At 33.0% G+C, this 23,532-nt stretch overlaps 1 protein-coding gene across 1 annotated transcript in view; it reads left to right on the top strand.

Moving 5' to 3' along the window:
- Positions 1-23,532, top strand: part of LOC136982876 (SANT and BTB domain regulator of class switch recombination) — a 71,128-nt gene that overhangs the window by 12,330 nt on the left and 35,266 nt on the right. Inside the window, exons 3-5 of the mRNA XM_067279426.1 lie at positions 5,363-5,561; positions 8,901-8,967; positions 14,308-14,525. Coding sequence (XP_067135527.1) covers positions 5,363-5,561; positions 8,901-8,967; positions 14,308-14,525 — 484 coding nt within the window. The remainder of the gene's footprint in view (positions 1-5,362; positions 5,562-8,900; positions 8,968-14,307; positions 14,526-23,532) is intronic.

Raw genomic sequence — 23,532 nt, 5'->3', positions numbered from 1 at the left:
TTCGTTTTAGGATTAAACGGAAGAATAAGAGGGAATGTGTTAAGGCGGTCTCCAAAAACTTTGGAGGAGGCATTCGAATTTTCAGAAATTGAAGAGAGAATAGAATTAGATTGTAGCAACCTGAGCGAACGTAAAGGGGTTTATACTGTAACGGAGGAGGACGTAAAACCGATCAGTGGCGGACCGGATAGTATCTCTGTATCTAACATTGAGCGCGAAAATAGAATCGACAAGCTAGAAAAAAAAATTGAAGCCCTAACGGAGGCTGTTGAAAAGCTCGCCGGGTATAAGGATAGGGATCACAGAAATACTAATAGAAAATGCTATGTTTGCGGGCACCGGGGACATTTTGCTCGTGAGTGTTCATCCCGCGGAAGGGGGAATTTAAACTAATAGAGGGGTGTCATGATGGCCAACACAGCGCCCCTGAGTTGAGTTTATATTTGGCCACCCAAGTTTTCCAATCCGGAAAAGGCCTCCCACTTATAAAAGGTAGAATAGACAATGTAGATATTACACTCCTTATAGACACTGGAGCAGAAAGGTCTTTGATAAATTCAGGTATATTAAAGCAAATATCTAAAACTTCCGTACGTAAAGTAACCATAGATGAAGAAAAATTGGGTATTCGGGGGATAACTGGAGTAGTTACCGAGTGTAATAGAATTATCAGAGTCGGGGTGATATATAATGGTTGTAAACATACTAATATCATCGCGTGCATGCCGTTTCCCGATCATGTGGAATATGAAGCCATATTAGGGATGGACATAATTAATAGTACCCCAGAAGTTATTGACAGCATGAGAAGGGGTATAACAAGCGACAATAATCGTAACAGATATAAGGGATACATCTCACCCGTTAACTGTCTTGTTAATTCCCCCATTTTAGTTCAAGGACTTGACGGTTTAGGCATTCATGAAAAGGAAAGGGTTTACGATATCCTTAGTAAGTATCCAGGGTGTTTTGCTGACTCCATCGAAGAACTGAAAGGGATGATAGGGCCTTCCCACAAGCCAATATTTAAATCCTCGTACCCTATTAATAAGCGTCAATACCGTATCCCGGAATGTTATCTAAAAAAATTAAAATCATTAACTGATTCGTATCTAAGGGCGGGTATCATTGAGGAGAGTTCTTCTGAGTGGAACTCTCCTATTCACATTGTCGAAAAAGCCGATGGTGAACTACGTATGACATTAGATCTCAGACTTATTAATGAAATAACTCAACCACAGGAATTTCCATTAGCTAGAGTCGACGAAATCATGAGCAAATTTCATGGTAGCAAATTTTTCTCAATAATAGATCTAAAATCAGGTTATTTTCAAGTTAGTCTAGACCCTTCTGTTCGTCACGTATACGCCTTTTCGACTCCCTGGGGAAAATATCAGATGTGCCGTCTACCCCAGGGAGCGAAGAACAGTGGCCGTTTTTTTCAGAACGTGATGTCCAAAATCCTAGCGCCCTTTATCGGCATTGGGTGTTACGTATTCCAAGACGACATTGTCCTTTTTAGTAAGTCTTTCGAAGAGCACATGATACTGCTTGACAGAGTCGTAAGTGTTCTATATAATGCCAACTTAAAATTACACCCTAGGAAGAGTAGATTTGTCGTTAGGGAGTTAAAGTACTTGGGCCATATTGTTAGCCGTGAAGGTATCCGCCCGGACCCCGACAATGTGCGTGCCATTCGTGAACTACAACCACCACATAACGTTAAAGGCGTAAGGAGTTTCTTAGGGATGATAGGCTTCTTCCGTAATTTCATACCAAACTTCTCTGATATTGCCCTACCATTGACAGCATTAACAAAGAAGAAAGCCAAGTTCCATTGGGGCGACGACTGTCAAATTAGCTTTGACCGTTTTAAAATGTTACTCACTAACCCCCCTTTGCTGAGACATCCTGACTTTTCATCCCGTTTTCATCTGTTCACCGATGCATCTGATATTTGTGCTGGATCAGTGCTAGGTCAAGTAATTGATAATGATTTCGCCCCAGTGGGTTATTTTAGTAGAAAATTTAGTGGAGCAGAACTGAATTACTCCACCGTGGAGAAGGAATGTTTCGCAATTATATTGTCCCTTCGTCATTTTAGACCCATCGTATTGGGACACCCAGTTGAGATTCACTCCGACCATAAGCCCCTTTTATTCATAAAGAGCATGAAGAACCATAATAAAAGGTTGATGCGATGGTCGATAGAGCTAACGGATTACGATCTTAACATCAACCATATAAAAGGTAATAGGAATTTGATCGCTGATTTATTGTCAAGGCCCGAGAAGGTTAGGCCTAATTGTGACTTGCGCACTTGTAATGTCGCCTCTGTTAATTCCGAGTTATGGAAAAAGGTCATCAAGTCCCAAAAGGAGGACGATTTCTTTAAGAAATTAATACACAATTTTTCCAACCGTGACCCCAACCCGATATGCGCGGATAGTGATATCCCACCGGAATTTGCTTTAGAGGGTGGTGTATTAGTTCACAATAAACTAGGACGTTTTGGAATCCGCCACTGGAAACAAGTTTGTGTAGGGAAAGATGCAGTTAATGAATTAATATGGGCGTTTCATTGTTCCCCTTTGTCGGGTCACATCGGTTTAGATAAAACTTGTCATCTGATTGATCGCTACTATTACATAAAGAATCTCCGTGCTCACACGAAACACATCATCCGTAATTGTAAGATTTGCCAAAAACACAACCTCCATCGCGGTCGTGCTCCGTTTCAGGAGACCGAGGTTGCTAGTTTTCCCTTTCAGAAGCTTGCGATAGATATCATCGGCCCCCTACAAAGATCACAGAACGAAAATCGTTATATTTTCTCAATGATAGACGTTTATACTCGCTTTGCGGAAGCAGTACCGATCAAAGACCAATCCGCCCAAAGCGTTGCTGATGTCATATTTAATCATATTGTTTGTAGATACGGTTGTCCTAGCATATTAATCTCCGACCGTGGGAGTAATTTCACTTCCAAAACATTCCAGGATGTTTGTAGTCTATTGAAAATAAAACACAACGTGACAACAGCTTATCGACCGTGCGCCAACTCCATTTGTGAGCGCTTCAACAAAACAATCACCAGTACCATAGCCCGCATTTCACAAGGTGACAACCGTAACTGGGACGATTTTTTGTCACCTGCGTTATTTGCTTATAATAATGCAACCCATACCTCTACCAACGAATCCCCAGCCTTCTTACTCTATGGGTTTGACCCTCATTTTCCTGTAGCCTTTCCTGTTGAATCGCCGGATGATGACGGGGGGGAGCGTTTCAACACGGACTTTAAAGACAGATTAAATGCTATACGTAAGGCTGCATACGAGCTAGGTAGGAAACGGAATTCCTATACCCGGGGATGTATTAACCAGAGAAGGAATCTTATTGATTGGAATGTAGGACAACGTGTATGGTTGTTGCGGAAGGGGAGAAATAAGAGTCACGGAAAATTTTCGGCCAAGTACTTAGGCCCATATAGAATAACGCGTAAGCTAGGTCCCGTTACCATGGAAATCAGCGACAATTGTAAAAAGAACACCTGGATCGTACACGTTGATCGGTTGAAACCGTGTCATTTCCCCATGTACGAAATTAGTAAGAGAAGAATGGACAAAGTTCCTGCTGTAGTAGAGGAAGAAGTGACAACTAGTGACCTGGGTGAAGATATATACGAATATATCAGGCCCACACTGAGAACGGCCCCCCACGAAGATCAAGTAAATGACCAACGGAACGAATACAGCGAGCATAGGACTACGGATAATAGAGAAATTGAACCAACTCCCTCATCACTTCAACGGTACGACTTACGGGGTCGTAGAGTGGATTACCGTAAGCTACACCACGGTAAATAATTCTTAAGGGGGGGCATATGTGGTAGTACACCAGTATTTATCTGTATATTTCTAATATATATGTATATATTTCTATACTTTCTTCCTTCTTTGTTCTCGATTCTTTTGTCTTTCAACTTCTAGAAGCTTCTTAATATGGGTGGTGAGTCACCTACTTCGAAAACAAAAGAAAGGTGGTAACCCTGAGGGTAAAAGTAAGGAAGGATAAGCTACTTTTGGCTGGGGCGTCGGAGGAAGAAGACGCAGTGGAGTGTTCTCCAGACTGTTTTAGCATCAGTTGGAGAGACATTAGTCAAGCTAAGACTGAATAGTTTGATCTCAGGACTTCTGGAAAGTTATAGGAAAGTTTTTTGATTGAAGATATTTACGACATTTTTCCTCAACCCTCAAGAAAGAAATATTTCGGCCACCACCACCACCAGAGTGTTCACCAATTTTGGGTACCCTTCTTGTCTCATTCTATTCTCTATCCTTCTCTATCCTTCTCCCTTTTTATTTGTTAGCATAAGTAGTTTAGTTTTTAGATATAAGACTTCTTTGTACCGCGGTAGATTTATATTGATCGTTTATCTTTATTTTTTTGTCGCGGGAATCGCGTCAACGAGTTCTGTCTGGGTTTAGTGTTAATTGATCGTACAAGAGTACGAACGGACTACGAGGAGCATCGGAATTTATAAGAATCCTGATTATTGTACAGACCACGGGTGTAAATAAAAAAACGTTTTTATTTTATTTTCTGGTATCTCTTTGTTAGATCATAAATCACCACGTGCGTGTCTCAACAATAATGCTGATTATTAAAGCCAAACGAACTGCCAAATTATCGGGCTATAAGCTTGATGTTTCTATTAAAGCAGCCAAGGTAGACAAATCAAGGAATAGTTGAGAGCAAAAGAAGCACTGCAATGCATTTCGAAAACTAACTAGAAATCTTCGACGCTTTGGGTGAAAAAACACATAACATTTGTCTTCTCTTAAATGCATTAAAGATGATTCCACCCATATCCATTGAATTTGAAAGGGCATTTTCAGTAGCGGGACTTTTCATTATTAAAATAATAACTAGATTGAGTGATCACAGTATTGACCATCTTTGGTTTTCAAAATCTTATAAAAATTTACAATAATATTTTGTATTATGTTTTATTTAAAAAACAAAAATTACCTTCTAAGTTAGAAGTTTGATCTAAGTTCATTTTTTCTTTAAATTTTCAACTCAATTCAAAGGCATTTTTTTTTGTAAGCAGTTTCCAACAAACTTTAATAAATTTTTTCTATTTGTGAAAATTTCTATGTAATTCAAAGGTAATTTTAATATATATTTTACACAGCATTATTAGTATTATGATTTTGGAGGTTGCAGAACATATTCAATTACTTTTAAAAATGAAAAATAATTATATCATTCAATTTCAAGATATAATAAATATTTATTAAATTATTGTTTAGGTATCAATAAAACAAATATTTAAGTGAATATTTAACATTTTCAGTGCAAAAATGAATATGAATGGATTGATATAACTATAACGCCAATAGAAAAATATGCTGATGAAATTAACATTAATAATTATACAAAATTTACTACAGTTGCAAATTTTTCATCGAAGTTTAATAAATCGAATAATGATACAAATATGTGCTCAAACAACTCGGAAAATTTAATTTCTAAGGAAAATGTAATTAAAAATGGTAAGCAATATTTTTGTTTTTAAATATGAAATAAATATAATTTTTATATAATTTAAAACTTGATAAATATTTGCTAATGAATTATATTTCTTATTTATTGTATATCTTTGAATATACAATTAAACTATTTGTTATTGTTCAGTTTATTGTTTGCTTTGAAATATGAAACAAATTTTCTAAGCATATTTTCTCTGCAAATTTACTGGAAAATATTTGTTAAATATATCTCTATGAAATAAACAATAATAGAATTTTAATAATAATGGTATAATCACATAACTGAAGATTAAATTTATAGTTTGTCAAATATATGAATATGAGTAGATTATATTGTACAGGGTGTTTGGAAATTCCCATTACAAACTTCTAGGACTTGTAGAGGGAAGTGAGTACATAATATTTTGATTAGGAACCCATTGTGGTTGTTCGTTGAGAAGGGCTTGTAAACCCGTGAATGCACGTTACAAGTATGAACACAGAGACTGATACACAATTAAAAGTCTTTTTATTTCCCTTCCGGAACACGGTTCTTTCCTTTTCTAATTTACAAATGATCCCAACTGGAATAACTTCACTGAGGAAGGGGTCGCCACGTACAAAGAATCACACCCGCGCTCGTAACACAAACTTTTTACACCCGACTTAAAACTAAACTTATATCTACCTTAAAAACTAAAAAGGAAAGGGGAAACAGATAGATTTAGGAAAGAACGAAAGTAGATAGAATTAGATGGAAGGTACCCGGGTCTACGATGATCGGTGTTTTCGCTGGAGTGTATTTCCGCAATGGCAGTCGTTTTTCTCTCTTTTTCCTTGTTCGGCTGTCTGCCCTCGACGTCTTTCGATTCCCTCGGTTTTGTGTCTATTTTCCCTTGGCCTCGACGGTCCTGTAGCCTCCTTTCGACTTTTCCCGTTCCTGGTCGATCGCTGGCTCACACTTCCGTCCTTCTCGAGGTCCAGTAGAAAAGTGTCCCTTGTTCACCACTTAGCCTTCAGGGCGTCCTCGCCTTCTTTTGTTCTTACTTAGGAGGGGTAATCCTGCCCTCCAGCAATAACGGTCAGGTTGTTCAGACAAAGGAGAAAGGAACAGAAATAAGAGAATAGAATGAAGGAAGAAGGAAGATAGAAAAATATATATATATGTATTTACAACTTATGAATTAAACAAAAATATACAAGAAAACAATATGGCTGACGGCCACACCATGTCCGAAAACGTACCGTTTCCATTCTACGACGGTTTCAATTCAGATGTTTAACTCTTCCACTTCTGCTTGAGGAATTTGAATTAGCCATGACACAGTGCAATTATTAGGTAACTATTTGAAAGGATACATAACGAAACATCCATGTATCACTTAAGCACATTTGTTTTTACTTTTTCTCTTTCCCTCATCAGAAGTGGAAGAGTTAAACATCTGAATTGAAACCGTCGTAGAACAGAAACAGTACATTTTCGGACATGGGTTCCGAATCAAAATGTTATGTACTCACTCCCCTCTACAAGTCCTAGAAGTTTGTAACAGGAATTTCTGAACACCCTGTATATTGTGTTATCAAAATATCAGCACAGAGAAAGTTTTTAGAAATACTACAATAAGAAATATTTTATGTTCTAAATAATGCATGTTTAATAGCCTATATAAGTTTTGTGTTATAATTTATTGTTTAAATAAACTATCGATTCTCCAATCTATGGCTGCTGAAGTTACATAACATTTTAATATATTTATATATCATAAAAATCATTATATAAATAAATTTATAAGTTATTGATTTGGTTATTTTACTTTGTTATATTGTATGCATTATACAATTTTTAAGTAGTTGGATTAAGCATAACAAAAAGAATAAAAATAATAAATGTGCTAAAAAATTTGTTACTTTTCTACATACAAATGGATATACATTGTGTAAGTTCATAACATTTTTTTTAACGTTTTGAGTTTCTGTAGGCTGCTTGAGTAATTACTATGGAGACAATGATTTAGTTAAATTTATAAATAAACAACAACTAACCCGTTATATATAAAGACCAACAACTGCCGAATTATCGGGCTAGCAAATGGCTATAGTAATATTAATAATTTAAGTTAATTTGGTACTAGAGTTAGGTGTTAGGCGCCATCTCTTGCTAAATTTAATAATTAGAATTTTAATTAAATAATTTAAATAAATAAATTTAGGCCTAACTGGAAGAAAAGAATCGGCCCGAAGCGGGACTCGAACCCGCAACTTCTGCTATCCGTGCAGACACGTTACCAGTTACGCTACCCGGACCTTCGGTTTGATCTCCCCTTCCAGTTGATATAAGATTACCGTACGTCCATTGACGATCATTACAATGCCGACTGGGGACACATTAATTGCCCACGTCCTCCCAAAGGCACTCAACCGGCCATCGCAAACCCCAGCAAGGCGTATATATATAAATAAACAACAACTAACCCGTTATATATAAAGACCAACAACTGCCGAATTATCGGGCTAGCAAATGGCTATAGTAATATTAATAATTTAAGTTAATTTGGTACTAGAGTATTACTATAGCCATTTGCTAGCCCAATAATTTGGCAGTTGTTATCTTTAGTTAAATTTATTTCATATTTGATATTTCAAATATTTAATTTTTTTAAAAATAAATCATATGAAAGTTTCAGAAAATAGCAATATATTAATAATTCAATTAAAAAATTATAAAAAAGTTAAAAATATAATTTTGTATTTATTATATATTTCTAATGTTTTAGCATTTTAGAAAATAATGCAAAGATTTATACTAAAAATGTTTTTATTCAAAACATTTTCTGCATATATATTAGACAATTATTGAAAATAAAGCTATTCATATTAAAATTTTACTTTGTCTTTATGAAACAAATTAAGGATTTATCAGTTAATATTTTGTTTTTAATTTTCAAAAATACTTTATAAAGGGAAATACATTGAATAATGAAGATTTTACTGTATGATTATAATGAAATGCTCCATAAATTATCATACATTGTATTATTATGGAATCAAATTATTGGTTTTAATTGTTTTTAATGCATTTAATTATCTTAAAATGTGATTTTATTGTTGATAATACTGATTACATTTATAATTTATTTATTAATCTTTGTTTTTTACAAAATTAAAGAACTTATCATTAAAATGATAGATAAATAAACTTTCAACAATACTTTTTGTATTTATCAAAATTTTTATTCATTTATCAATAAATTTTATATAATTGTAATATTTTGAAAGTCATTTTTTTTTATTGGTACTAACTTAATGGATGTCTAAAATATTTGTTTTAAAATTTATTTGATTTCTTTGCTATTTCATGTATAGATTTTTCAAAGGATAAAGAATGTTTCATAAGAGAATCTGTAGACAATAATGATAGAGATGCAAAAAGGTAATTAATCAAATATTAATTTAATATTTAAGTATGCATGCTTGAATACTGTATTCCTAACTTAACTATTTTCAGTATCAAATTTTAATATTTATAATTTATAAATATTACTGCAAATAAAAAACAAATTGAAAAACCTCATTATCTACTAAATCAGACCTGGCCAACCCTCAGCCCATGGGCTGCATGTGGCCCATCACGTTAAATTGTGTGGCCTGCTAAGCTATATTATATATCTATTAAAACTTTTGTTTCCCGTTATGTGTGTACAAAAACAATTAAATAAATGAAAATTTGCATGTGTCATTGTTATAATGTGCAAGTGCAAGTACGAACTCTTGGTATAACAATAAAATCTTATTCATTTTGTATTTGTTTTACTTTTTTAAAAAGCATGTTTGCCTAAATTGTGGCCCACCGTAATGTTACGATGTGATCAAAGTAGCCCGCAAAACAATTTGTTAAAATGAAAAATTGTTAAAATTATTTTTATTATTTAATTTTTTTGAAGTGTTACAATTAAAGATTTTACTAGAAAATCTTTATTTTTGAAGCATTTGAATAATTAATTTTTGTTAAAAAAAATTGCAAAAAAGATTTTAAAATATTAATAATATAAAAGCTGTTGTCTGTGTGTGAGAATTCCTTATAATTCCTGCAATTTTTGATCAATCCAGCTGAAATTTTGGTTATATTCATTTTCTGTTCTGATGGAAAGTATAAGCTACTTATTTTGTGAAAATATTAGCTATAGAATAAATGCTTTATTGATTTTGAATCGGTGATCACACTTACATTGCAGTGACATCAGTGACCTCATTTAGTTCATGCTTGATGAGGGAATTTCCCTTACGTTGCATTTTTAAATATTTTGGCAAATGGCACATTTTAAACTTAATTCATTAAATGTAAACTTTAAAAAAATATAGTAGCATTGTGTTGCTTCTATAGCAAATTTTAAAAAAAATCTTTTCATATGACCACATGACATTCTATTATCCAATCGGAAGTAATGATCTAACAAGCTCGTTATTTAGAAACTATTACTCATATAATTAACATACATACAATTTATCTTTGTTTTATCAACATGGAATTAAAAAGACTCATCATTTTGATTAAAAAAAAATGCCTAGCAGAAAGTGTAAGAGTAAACTTAGTCAGGTAAATTCTAGATCTAAAAGAATAAGAACAACTGAGACCCCTGCAGGCCATGAAGTCTGACTTGAACAACATTAAGAATGGCTTTGTCAAGGGCTGCAGAAACTGCATCACAACATGCAGCTGGATTCTCTACTCTTCTCAATTCTTCAATCTTTACTTTCTTATTAAAAGTATTCCATCATGCTTGACAGAAAAATTTTTAGTCTTATTATATTTTGCTATTGTGGAATCACATTGCAGTTATTCCAAGTCATCAAGTTGAAGATTAAGCAATGCATGGTGTTTTTTTAAAATCATCTTTTATTGACCAATAAACAAATTTGTGTGGTTGTTCATACTGAGAGAGTAATGCCCATGAACAAACGTTACTAAGAGGGATACATAAAACAGATGTACAAACAAAATATCCTTTATTTTTCTCCGAACCGGTTCTTTTAGTACAGATCCCAACTTTACAGATATTAATATTACTAATTAACAAAAGGGTGGTCTATTGTCTTCTCATAAGTATATAGGTAATGCGTGTGTATACATACAGTATCAACCTGACTGACTTACAACTAAGCTTATACCTATCAAAAAATCTAAGAAAAAAGAAAAGGAAGAAACAGAGACTTAGGGAAGTATGTCAAATAGACAGAGGAAGGTAGAAAAATACCTGGGTCTTCTTAAGTGGTAGGTACCAATGTGGAAGGTGTCTTTTCAATATCGTGCTTTCAGATACCTCCCTCCTTCAAAACAAAAAAAAACGGTGCCTCATAGATCTCACTCGGTGCACTCGTACTCACTGTCTTTACAACCCTTCTCTTTCTGTTCTTTTCGACCTCTACGGTTTTCCTCAGCATTGCAGTCCCCTTTTTCCCTTTTTCTGGTTTGGAGCACTGCCTTGTCCTGCCATCCACTCTGAGATCTTGACCAAGAATGACTCTTCTGTTGGCAGCTTTGCCTCTGGTCCTTGCCTTCCTTTTGTGTGGCCATCAGACATATATATATATATATATATATATCTGTATATATTAAAACATGTATATTTGTATATAGTCATAATTCTATGCTATTTCTGTTATTTCTTCTATTTCTTTCTTTTATCCTTTTCTGGAACTTTCTAGGATGACCATTATTGCCTTTGGGTAGGATTAGTCATTACACGAACAGGAAGAGAACAATAGGAGATAAGGTGACCGGGTGAAAAATGACTGGTGAGTTGATCAGTTTTTGACTGGAGACCGAAGGAGTCAGACACATTGTTAAGAAGATCAAAGGGAGATCATGACAAGAAAATCGAGAGGACAAAGATTGTTAAGAAAGACGGTACGGAAAGAACTTCATATCAGCGAAAGGCCTGAAGATGCCTTTAAGAACCTCAGAGAACTGTATAGTTTGGTATGGGAAAAGAATTGTACCTAGGCACTGTATTGGAAAGAGAATTTGATACTCAAGAATTTTGAAATCAGCAAAGGAATCATCGAGACGGCAGGAATAATAACCTCCAAAAGAACTCCTACCCAAAGAGCATAGTGACACAGACAAGAGAACAAATCCCAGGTGACTGTAGATTCTTCCATTCTTCTTCATTCCTCACTTTCCTACCTCTATTTTCACTTCCTTAGGTTAAGTTAGTTTTAAGGTAGTTTTAAGAATTAGTTAAGTAAGGTTCACATACACGGTTGGACTAAGAAGATTGTTATGTGACCATTCTGTGTGTAAATTATATTCCTGACTTGTATGAAAACCCAACAAGAAATCCTATGTGATGCACTTCGAATCTTGTAAAGTTTACAAGAACAGTTGGAATTCCTTAAAACCAAACCCGTTTGTCGTGAATAAAGAAAGGATTGTGTAATATAGAAAGTTTTTGTGTGTCTTTTCTTTTGTTTGTATGTTTCCTTCGCGGACAACATTATGTTACATAACGAACGACCACATTTGTTTCCCCCGAAAATTCGGAGAAACGATAATTCCCCAACCCTTTTGTTCTACCAAGAGTTCTGAGAAGAGGTAATCCCTCCTTAAGGTAATGAGATTTAAGACAGAAATTTCTAGAAGGAAGTTATGACAAAGGGGAGAATTGAATATAAAGATAAATAAAAAATATAACTAAAATACATATGACAATATGGCCGACGGCCATACTTGAGTTATCCATATACAGGCAAAATGCATTTCAAGTTTATGATTTGTTTCTATTTCCTTTAAATTACAAATTGATCAACTAACTATCTTATTAATTAAAAAGTTGTGTGTTATGTAATAATATAAATTGAATTACTTTTTAAATAAAATATATGAATAAGGATAGTATGATACATACATCAATCATGATGATGGCAATATGAATAATGAATTCCAGAAACTGATAATTAATATGTACAGTACATAATGATTTGTGACTATCACTATATTAATGACTATTTATATTTTATTGCAATCTATTGTATGAAATGAATACAAAATTTCGATTTACACCACTTTCATAATCACTAGTACAAATATGAAAATTATACAGTAGGTGATCAGTTAAAAAATAGTTGTGGTTAATGAACAAATCGGATAACGAACATCTCACAGAACAAACACAAAAAGAAGCGACGTAAAATAATGAATACTGATTGGTCCTCCCTTGTCTTCAGGCAACAATTCAAAACTTTTCAGAACTCGCGGGAAACATTGATACTCGACCTGGTATATACTGATTGGATAGTATTCCTCCAAACTTTGAAATTCTCCCTTGTAATTTTAGCCTTTTATTTTTTTGACAGAAACAATTCTTTTATATAAATAAACAACAACTAACCCGTTACATATAAAGATCAACAACTGCCGAATTATTGGGCTAGCAAATGGCTATAGTAATATTAAAATTATTATATTATACTATAAAATTATTATTATATTATACTACAAAATTAAAATTATTATATTATACTATAAAATTATTATAGTAATATTAAAATTATTTATTTAAATTATTAAATTAAAATTCTAATTATTAAATTTAGCAAGAGATGGCGCCTAATGCCTAACTCTAGTAGCAAATTAACTTTAATTATTAATATTACTATAGCCATTTGCTAGCCCGATAATTCGGCAGTTGTTGAAACAATTCTTTTATAGTATTTGCAAGACTGTCGAGTGGGCACTCGTTAAGTTTTGCATCGGTTTTTATTTTCGAAAGGTGAGAGTATAATAGCATAGGTAGAGGGTGGGCAGATGTCTGATGTTACTAAGCAGTATGGCTTGAACAGGTCTACAGTAGGCCACAATTCAATATTATCTAAGAAAGATACAGTATAATCAAGAAGACTCAAGCAGGTAAAGGAGTAACAAAAATCACATCTGAGAATTGTAACAATCACATCTTGAAAATTGTAAAATAATTTATAGTCTAGCTATATAATAAATATTATATATAAAGAAAATTGAGCTGGTAAAAAATGCTGCCAGACAGCCAAAACAATTGTTCCAAGAAGAGTCAAGCAGTGAGAATAAGTTTTTTCATTAAGACAATCATCAGAACTTGACTTTTTACCTGACACGATGCCAAAACAACAATGACTCTAAGTGCATTTTTTGTAACAGTAATGTGGACTCAAAATGACTGTGCCAGTGCTGAAAAATTGATTATATTTGTGACTATATAATCAATTTTTGTGACTATATATTTGCATGTAATGATGCGCAATATTTGATGGAATTTTTATATTTTAGAATTAATAAATTTTGTTCATTTCCTTAATGTTTCTAATGTAAATAAAATTTTTTTTTTTTTTCAAATTACCTCAGCATCTTCTATTATCCTCCAAACTGCACTTTTCAATACATTGATAATTATATAATAAAATACAATTATATTTATAATTAAAGTTTGGATAAATAATACCAACTAATTAAGGTAAATACTTGTTTATATTTTAGTTTGATTAAACAAGTATTAGCAGAATTATGGTACCAAACAAAAATGGTATTACATAATACCCGAACTTCCTCTATAAAGAAATATTTGTAAAATAGACACATAGCAAAATTATAATTTATAATCAATTATATTAATGTAAGTATTTTAATGTAAATATAATCTTTTACATTAATAGTTTTATTATTTATAAATGTAATAATAATGTAATTGTTTCATTTAGAATATACTCATTTTTTTTTCTATTTAAAATTAATTCTTAGGAATGATGTTAACATCAATGTATTAGATGATGTAAGAAAAATTCAAGAGATATTTGTGTGTCCTTGTGATGTATTGATAAAAGAAATGCCATACTTTGAACGATTTTTTACTTTTGGAAGAAGTGTTGAAGATGTACAGATATCTGTTCATTGTGATTTAGAAGTTTTTAAAAAGTTAATGTGTTTCATTGGTGAAGGAAGTGATGAATTTTCTTTAGGTAAATATTTACATATGTACAGTACCAGTACATTACATATTAAGATATATATATATATATATATTTATTTATTTATTTATTTTATTTTTAAATTATACATTAGAAGTAATGCATTAAATTTTTTGAATTTTATGTTAATTTTTCTGTTGTGTCTTTAATTAATATGATAGTTGATTAATATAGAATTAATAATTTTATTAAGAATCGTTCAAAATTATAATATTAATATGTGATAAAAAGTGTATTTCTAATTAAAATTCTATTTCTAAAATTACAAAATTTTTTAATACTTTTCAAACAAAAATAATTTCATAAATTTGTACTACAGATAAAAAGAGAAAGTTCAATTTGCAATCTCTTTTAATATTAATTAACACCAAAAGATATTTGAGCTATATTATTTGAAATATACTTTTTGGTATGAAATATGTCAGTTAAAGCATATGATTTATTTAACATTCAGAAATACAATTTGTTTATCCATTGAAAAATATGATTAAAGATGTTTTTTTATTTTTTTTTAATCTCCAAAAGAAATATGTTTTCAAATGAAAAGAAATGATATCTCTATTAGTTTTTCAAATTATTACGTAACAGAAAATATTCATTTTTAATTAATGTATTAATATTAATAATTAAATGCATTTAAAATTTTCATTCAATTGATATATAATTCAAAAATTATTGCTCAATAATTTGGGTATGTCAAAATTATGTTAACAGTTAAATGGAAAAACACTTATATCTTATCTTCTGTTTGTGGTGAATGGTGAGATAGAGTGTGTACAGTATAAAAATTTAGAATATCAGTGAACTCAATGAAAGAATTATAAATGTGGTATTGTCTATTACCAGAGAATTGTGTCAGGCATTAAAAATATTATTTCTGATCATTTCCTATTGGGTGTTGGTGACAATGAACAAGTTGAGACTTTACATAAAAATATTCCACATACGATAACAGTGGAGTTTGGTGACATTTGATGATAGGGAAGCTGTGCCATCCCTGGATAGAATCATTGGAAGTATTGTATGACATTTTAGTGTGTAGCATCAATGAGCTAAACTGCGTGAGGTTGGTGCTCTGTAAAGTGCATGCATGAATGCCTGTGTAATTTCCAATAGTACCAGACCAAGAGGAATCTGATTTAATTTTTACAATGAAAATGGCAAGACTACAATATTAAGCGTGTGAAGTTAATATTACAAAATTTTCCTGATTTTCCGGTTTTGGCACAAAACTAACTATTTCACCTTGTACAATCCAACTAATAGAAAAGTCCTGAGGTAGTTTGTACGGAAGAGTCGTTTCCAAAAATGCAAATGCAAACGGATGAAAAAATAAAGTTCTATACACTTCCCCTTTCATAGTTCTGGCTTGCTTGTCCACTTTTCTCTCTTCTGATGAATTGCACGACACAAAAGTGGTAAGAAATGAGGGAGTACCCCTTAAGTTCCCTCCAATGGCTCCACCTATGTGGAAACAAACCGTTACAAAAAAATAAACAAAAAAATAATCAAAATGGTGTTGTAACACCACACCTGTAATCTGGCTGCTTTACATGATTCAAATATTTTCACCATGGAATCTGTCATATTCAACAGTATAGCACTTCCAATGGGAATATGCATATACAGTGGACCCCCGATATAATGTGCATGTTGGGCAGGAAACAACACCTGCATTATAAGGTGAACCACGTTATACCAAGCGGTGCGGTGTAACGCGGTTCACCTTTTTACTTTAGCAATCAGTGGCGTGCCGTGACATTTGATGACAGGGAAGCTGTGTTTCTGTAAGAAGCCGACTTCCAGGGGCAATCAGTTAATTGCGCGTCAGTGATGGTCTAGGGCAGTGGTTCTTAACCTTTTTATACTCGCTGCCCACCAAATATTTCATAATTTTTTTGTGACCCCCATTTTTTAATAATAATTTATACACCCATACCTCGCTCTACGGCCTAGATACGTTCCACGAAACTTGGCCGCAAAGCGAAAAGCCGTATAAGGAATCAATTATTCTAATACAAATTCATACAAATTCAATGGGATCGGTTCCAAATTTGTTAAATATGTAACATGGTTTATCATTCAAAATGCATTTTATCTTTTTATTTCATTTAAATAAAAAATACATGCATAACAAGTACATACTTTTGTATATAAAATAATAACAGACTCCAAAAACCAACAATAATCTATAAACAAAAATGAAACAAACTTTATGTTACATAAAATATGTGTATGTATAAATACATAATTTTTTTTTAAATGGCTTTAATCTGAAGACGATGAAGAAATGGTAACCTGCAGATCACTGTCGTCATCATTTTTCGCTGGTAAGGATGGGCCAGGATTAAAATAATTGTTTAACGTTGTTTGTCTTGCCTTCTTGTCTATTTCGTTCTTCAGTGATTTATAACAGCTAATGGCTGAGTTAATTCCTCGAGAAACTTTAGCGCTACGTTCGACGTCAGGATCGTTTTCAAGGAAGATGTTTATTCCTTGTTCGAAATAGGAAAAGCTTTCGACAAATTTTTTGATGTTAGCTGTTTGGATACAACAGGCTCTGTCTCTTCATCAAATGCCGGTTCTGCTTGCAACTGAATGAGTTCCTCATATGAAAGGGGTTCCCTATCAGCTTCAAGTAGATCAAGCACATCACGTTCGTTCAAACCTTCAAAACCGAGATCATGTGCTAGATCCAAAATATTTTGCCTAATTTCAGGAAGGAAATTAACTTCTGCATCAGTACTTTTTACACATTCTGGCCATATTTTTTTCCAAACATGGTTCATTGTTGTTAATTTTAATTCCTTCCATGATTCACTGATGCTGTCAACAGCATCTTTGATGTTATAGTTTTTCCAAAATGTTTTAATTGAAGATTTACCATCGGTTTCCCTTATAAGTTGTCGGAAAGTTCGGCGTAGGTAATATGCCTTAAAAGTGGCTTTTGCACCCTGATCCATTGGTTGGATCAGAGCTGTTGTATTTTTCGGAAGGTACTCAATCATGACATCTTCAGATAGTTCGGATAAATTAGTAGGATGCCCTGGTGCATTATCCAAAATTAGCAAAGCCTTGTTGCTTAAGTTTTTGTCTGGCAAATATTTTTTCACTTCTGACAAAAGTGATTTTTGAACCAATCCTCAAAAATAGCTTTAGTCATCCAAGCTTTCTTGTTGGATCTCCATATCACGGGTAATTGATTTTTATTTAGTCCTTTAAGAGGCCTTGGATTTTCGGACAAATATATTAAAAGTGGTTTTAGCTTAAAATCACCCGCGGCATTTGCACCAAGTAGCAAAGTTAATCGTTCTTTAGACACCTTATATCCAGGCGCAGATTTTTCGGTTTTTGAAATGTACGTGCGATCAGGCATTCGCTTCCAATAAAGCCCTGTTTCGTCTACGTTAAACACTTGTTCAGGTTTATAACCACCTCTTTCAATAATTCCCTTTAAAATGTAGAGATATTCCTTAGATGCGGCCTCATCGGCGCTAGCTGCTTCACCTTTTATTTTCAAATTATGCAAATTAAACCCATTTTTAAATTTTTCAAACCATCCTCGGCTTGCTTAGAATGTGACATCTTCAGCAGATTCATCGGTATCTCCATTCTTCAAATTTTCGAAAATACTTAAAGCTTTTTCCTGGATAGTAATTTGACTCATTGGCATTCTCCGTTTGTTATTGTCCTCAATCCATATAATCAATAGTTTTTCCATTTTTTCCATAATCCAGTTTCTTCGAAGTGTTAATCTCGAGACATTTAAAGGTGCAGCAGATTGCAAATATGTTTTAATGTCTTCTTTTTTTATCGCGAATAGTTTGAATGGTAGATTTCGCAAGTCCCATTGCCTTGCAAATTTCAACAATTTTCTCTCCAGCTTTTATACGACGTAATACTTCTAGTTTAGTTCCTAGCGTAACTGATTTTCGGCATCTCTTTTTATCAGTCTCCGAAGTCGATAATTGTTTCAGTGGCATTTTGTCTAAAAAATAATGAAATTATAAAATAAGTTTAATAAAAAAATACATATTAAAAATTTTTAATTTTTACATACATACATATGTACTGTACTTACGTACCAAAAATGTCCCTAATTGTTTCCAATTTTTCCAGTTAATGTGTAACAATCAGTAATAAATATGTACATAAAACACTCACAGACAAGTCTAAACCAGCCTCTTTATGAGCCCACACTGAATAACGCTCGTAAACAAGAGGAAATAGAAAATAGTGTGCATCGAGATTGCGCTCGCGCAAGATTGGCAACATGTAGATATATCGACATCAAAAAAAAGTTTTTTTTGCCATTATAGCGAAACATTTTAGGCCGTAAATCGAAAACGTGCCTTAATTGAAGAGGGCCGTTATAGCGAAATGCCGTATAAAGAGCGGCCGTATAGCGAGGTATGGGTGTATTTGATAATTTGATAATTTATCTATAATAAATTGATTTTTTTATTATTGCTTTATTTTTTATATAATAAATGTAAATCATAATTTTATTATTTCATTATCTATTTAAATAACATTCAAACTTCACAATTAAACATGAAAACTCATTAATTTTTAACAGAAAATAAAATAAGAAACATGTCGATAAATCAATCCAATGTCGATGCTAAAACTAAACTAAAACTAAAACGCCCACTTGTGGTAAGGATTTTGCATAACTTTTGCAAAAATATTTAAATTTTCAAAGCCTACTATTTTTCCTAATTATTTTTAAAATTCCAAGCATTAATAGTTTCTTAAAATTGCTTTGGAATAAAAGAAGTAAATACTGCGGTGTAAGTAGCATATTTACATTTATTTCTTCTGTACTAACAAAGTTGTATGTAGGAAGAAATACAAAATAAATAAATAAAAACTAAATAGGAAAACTTTATCTTTCTTATTTCACTTTTCAATACGATATTCGGATTATACATCAATTTTCTTTTTATTATATTCCGAAGGAAATTTTGCATAATTTGGCGGCTCCCGGCAAACTTCTTATGGACCCCCAGGGGCCGCGGCTCCCCTGTTAAGAATCACTGGTCTAGGGTCCATTCGTATTCATTTGTTCGATAAGCCAGTAAAAACTGTAGATTTCTCTAAATGTATTTTTAATATCACAATTACATTCTGAATCGCTAGCCACGATATAAGGGCTAAAATTAAAAATAAATTATAAAAACTTACTCGGTGAAATAAAATGTGCGATGGATATACATACCTGGTACAATGTATTGTTCGATTGTATTAATATACTTTTAAAGAAAATTATAATTAAAATATAGCTTTGTAAAGAAACGTACATAAAAATAACATAAAATATTCTTTACTTTTTAAATCTTAAAACAATCCACTTAGTCAAATATCTTGATACGAGTAGCTAATGGATGGAACTAGTGACGGTCCAGGTAGGTGTGTAGTGAGTGTGTGCGTGCCAAATCCCGAGGGTGCCGATACCGGTCAATGTCAAATGCCTCTTTTGTCGCATCACTAGTATATCTCAAAGGACGCCACAGGGCTGTTGTAAATTTTAAACGTTTCTCACCGTAGCTGTAAACATCTAACTATGTTAAACTTAATAGTCATTCGTTTTCTAACTAATTCGTTTTAATACCAGGTGTACACGGAAATCAGTTTCCCACTGTACTGAGCGAGTGATTGGTTCTGTTAAGCTTTTGTTGAAGTAAAATTCTGGCTCTTTCAACAGGGTTTTATTTATGTCCCCATTCCCTAATCTCTTAATTATTTAGTCACTTCTTAAGTAGAAATAAGTCGAAACCAGTTACTTTGTACCTGAATATCTGTAGTCTTGGGAAAACAGTGGAAAGACAAATTTTTATGACAACGGATATATAAATCGTAAATTTAAGGAAAATAAATTCTAGAGCTTTTTTTTTTGTACTATTGTATGTACTGTACATCTCATTCATTAAATTTGGTTGTAAATGATGCTGCCAAAGTAACAGTTAATTTTTAACACTGTACTAGAATTGTACACGTTTTTTCTGCATCCCCTTACAGATGGGACATACTAAATCGTAATATCACCGGTTTAACATCGAAATCCGTAAGTAATATAAGATGGGAGAGCGGAATAAACGCAGAATAAATATATCAAATATTTTAATGGAGTTTTTTTAAACTCCTGTCAACTATACAGAACTATCATAAAAACGTGCCAGTAAACTCCTATTGGTTGGGCTGTTATAAATCTAGTCTAGGGTGGGCAACCCTTTTTATAACATGGGCCAGAATAAATTTTACGTTTTTTTCCGCGCCGTAGTAGTTAATTGACGCCTTCTTGTGACTCGTAATTTTTTTAGTCTGCAAATATGAAATAAATAAATAAAAAGTTAATTACTACATTTATTTCTCTTATTGTTTTCGAAAATTACAAAGAATTGGAAAAATAACTATTAATTAGTTATTTTTCCAATTTAATAATCTATTAAAGATCTCGCGGGCCGGATAGAAACTTTTCGCCAGCCGTAGCTGGCCCGCGGGTTGCCCGCCGTTGATCTAGTCTCCTCGTTATTCACATAATTGGGCAAGGGTGGCCGAATATCTAGCAGGTGGCTAACAGCCCACAACCGCTCCGGGATATAAAGTCGCGTACTCTTTACGCGTGTGTCGCTTCTACCAGCTAAATCGTGACGTTGGTGCTCTGTAAAGCGCATGCGCCAATGCCTATAATCTGGCTGCTTGGAAGTTGACAGGCAGGCGGCTAACAGCTTAGAACCGGTCCGGGTTATAAAGTTGGACTCCGTACGCGTGTGTCGCTTCTACCAGCTAAACCAGGTGAGGTTGGTGCTCTGTAAACCGTGTGTGCTAATGCCTATATAATCTGGCTGATTAGAAACTGACCCGGTTTCGACATTCCTTCCACCACCGAATTATTCGAATATACAATAGCAATCTTATCATTTTTTTTCACATGTAGTATAGAAATTTGTAAAAGATACATAATGCAGTTATAATAAAATATTAATTTTAATTAATTCAAAGTACGTTAAAATATGAAAATTTATATTTTATAAAATACAAGGGAAGGTCATTGGAAGGTGGAATCGGCGCTTCCATCGCTTCCAATGATGGCACGCCACTGTTAGCAATAATGTCAAGCTTTTCTCTCATACTGTAAGCTTTTCTTTTACTCATCATGCATACAATAATTAAACACTATTCAAAATACGTGCAGAAACTCAATACATACACAATTACTCAATACGCAGTAACAATAAAATGCGCTAACACCACATGGACCTGTATAAATATGTTTGAGCTTATTGCGTCGTGAACATTGCCCGTGCTATAACTGAGTGCGTGGTATAGTGAGCAGCGCTATAACGAAGGTCCACTGTACAAATTTATATTCAAATATACAATAGAAATCTTTTACATGCAGTATAGAAATAAGATACATAATGCAGTTATAATATAATATTAATTTTAATTATTTCAAAGCATGTTAAAATATGAAAACAATTGCACAATATATATTTATATTTTAGAAAACACAAGGAAAGCAGTGCTTCCACAGCTTCCATGGATGGCATGTCACTGTATGATAAATGTTCTTGAGTTAAATGTTTATTAATGTTGAATACAGGTACTCCTCACTTTACAACCTATCTGCTTAATGACCACTTGCACTTACAACCAATGGAGTTTCAACCTGCAATTCGGGGAATCCCCTTTCTCAGCTTGAGTGTCGGTCAGTGGCGAATGGTGACATGCATACTAAGCGTACTATAATAGGCTAATAGTGTGCTATAATAGTCTTTTTATGAATAAATTTGAAGTTTGTTGCATAATTTGTATAATTTTACAACGATCCTATATTCCCGGCACAAGCTCCTCGCTTATCGACTGTGGAAAATTGCAGGAACTAATATTCTCGATAATTGTGGGTGTAGGTGAATTACCACGTGGGGAAGAGACACAAAGACGCAAGTTAACAATAAGTTTATATATACAGCATAGAGGTAATGATACAAATATAGATATATATGGTTAAGTTCACAAAATACAATTTCACACACACCTGAAGTTCTCGTCGTTACAATATTGTAATCACAGATGGTTCAACATGCCGTAATCCAATTCGTCCTGAGAACAAAGAAACCACGGTAGAGACGAATATTTCACAATATATAATAACATTTTTCTATAAATATTCAGCAACACACAACACTTGGAGGGCACTAAAACATATACGGAACACACGTATTTGTCCGAGACATAGAAATTGTCAATGGATCACGATTTTGATTTGTACCTTACATACATGTAAAACTGTCCTCATGTAAAGCTTGCTGCGCTAGTCTGTATGATTCACCAGTTTCACAAAGAAAGGAAAAAACTCCCTGTAGTCGGTTGGCGTCGCCTTAAGTACCCCTTTCGGTGTACACCACAGGTTGCCAACCATTTTACCCCACTGCAGAAAATAGCCAAAAAAATATATATATATATATATATATATACGACAGACGGCTGCAGCCACACACGACCAATTTGCTTAATGACGTAGTCGTCGGAACAAAACTCGATCGTAAAGTGAGGAGTACCTGTAAATGTTTTTTCCATTTAAGTTTTAACATAATTTTGACATACTTTAGAAAGAAATATAAATTAGATTTATCAAAATTTTAATTGGTAGTTATTCAGTATTTTAGTATAAATAATAATCATCCAAATTTATCTGAATTGGATGAATATTGTTTTTATACAATGAATATTCAATAAATTTTTTTTATATTTATGTTAATCATCTGTTTTCTTATTTGATTATTTTGTATAAGATTTTCATGATAAGTATGATAAATAACACACACACACACAAAGAGAAGTAATATGTTATAATTCTTGATTGTTGATTTTTACTTAATGCATTCTTAATAAAATTATTTGCTCTAAATAGATGATTAATTTTCTGTTGTCCTGATTTGTATAATTTAGGACTAATTTCAAGTTGAAAGAAATTTATGACTTAAATTTT

The sequence above is a fragment of the Centruroides vittatus genome, unplaced genomic scaffold (assembly GCF_030686945.1).
Source record: "Centruroides vittatus isolate TY-2023 unplaced genomic scaffold, ASM3068694v2 contig_874, whole genome shotgun sequence".
In the NCBI taxonomy this organism is placed as follows: Eukaryota; Metazoa; Arthropoda; class Arachnida; order Scorpiones; family Buthidae; genus Centruroides; species Centruroides vittatus.
This window is presented reverse-complemented; position numbering and strand designations above follow the sequence as displayed.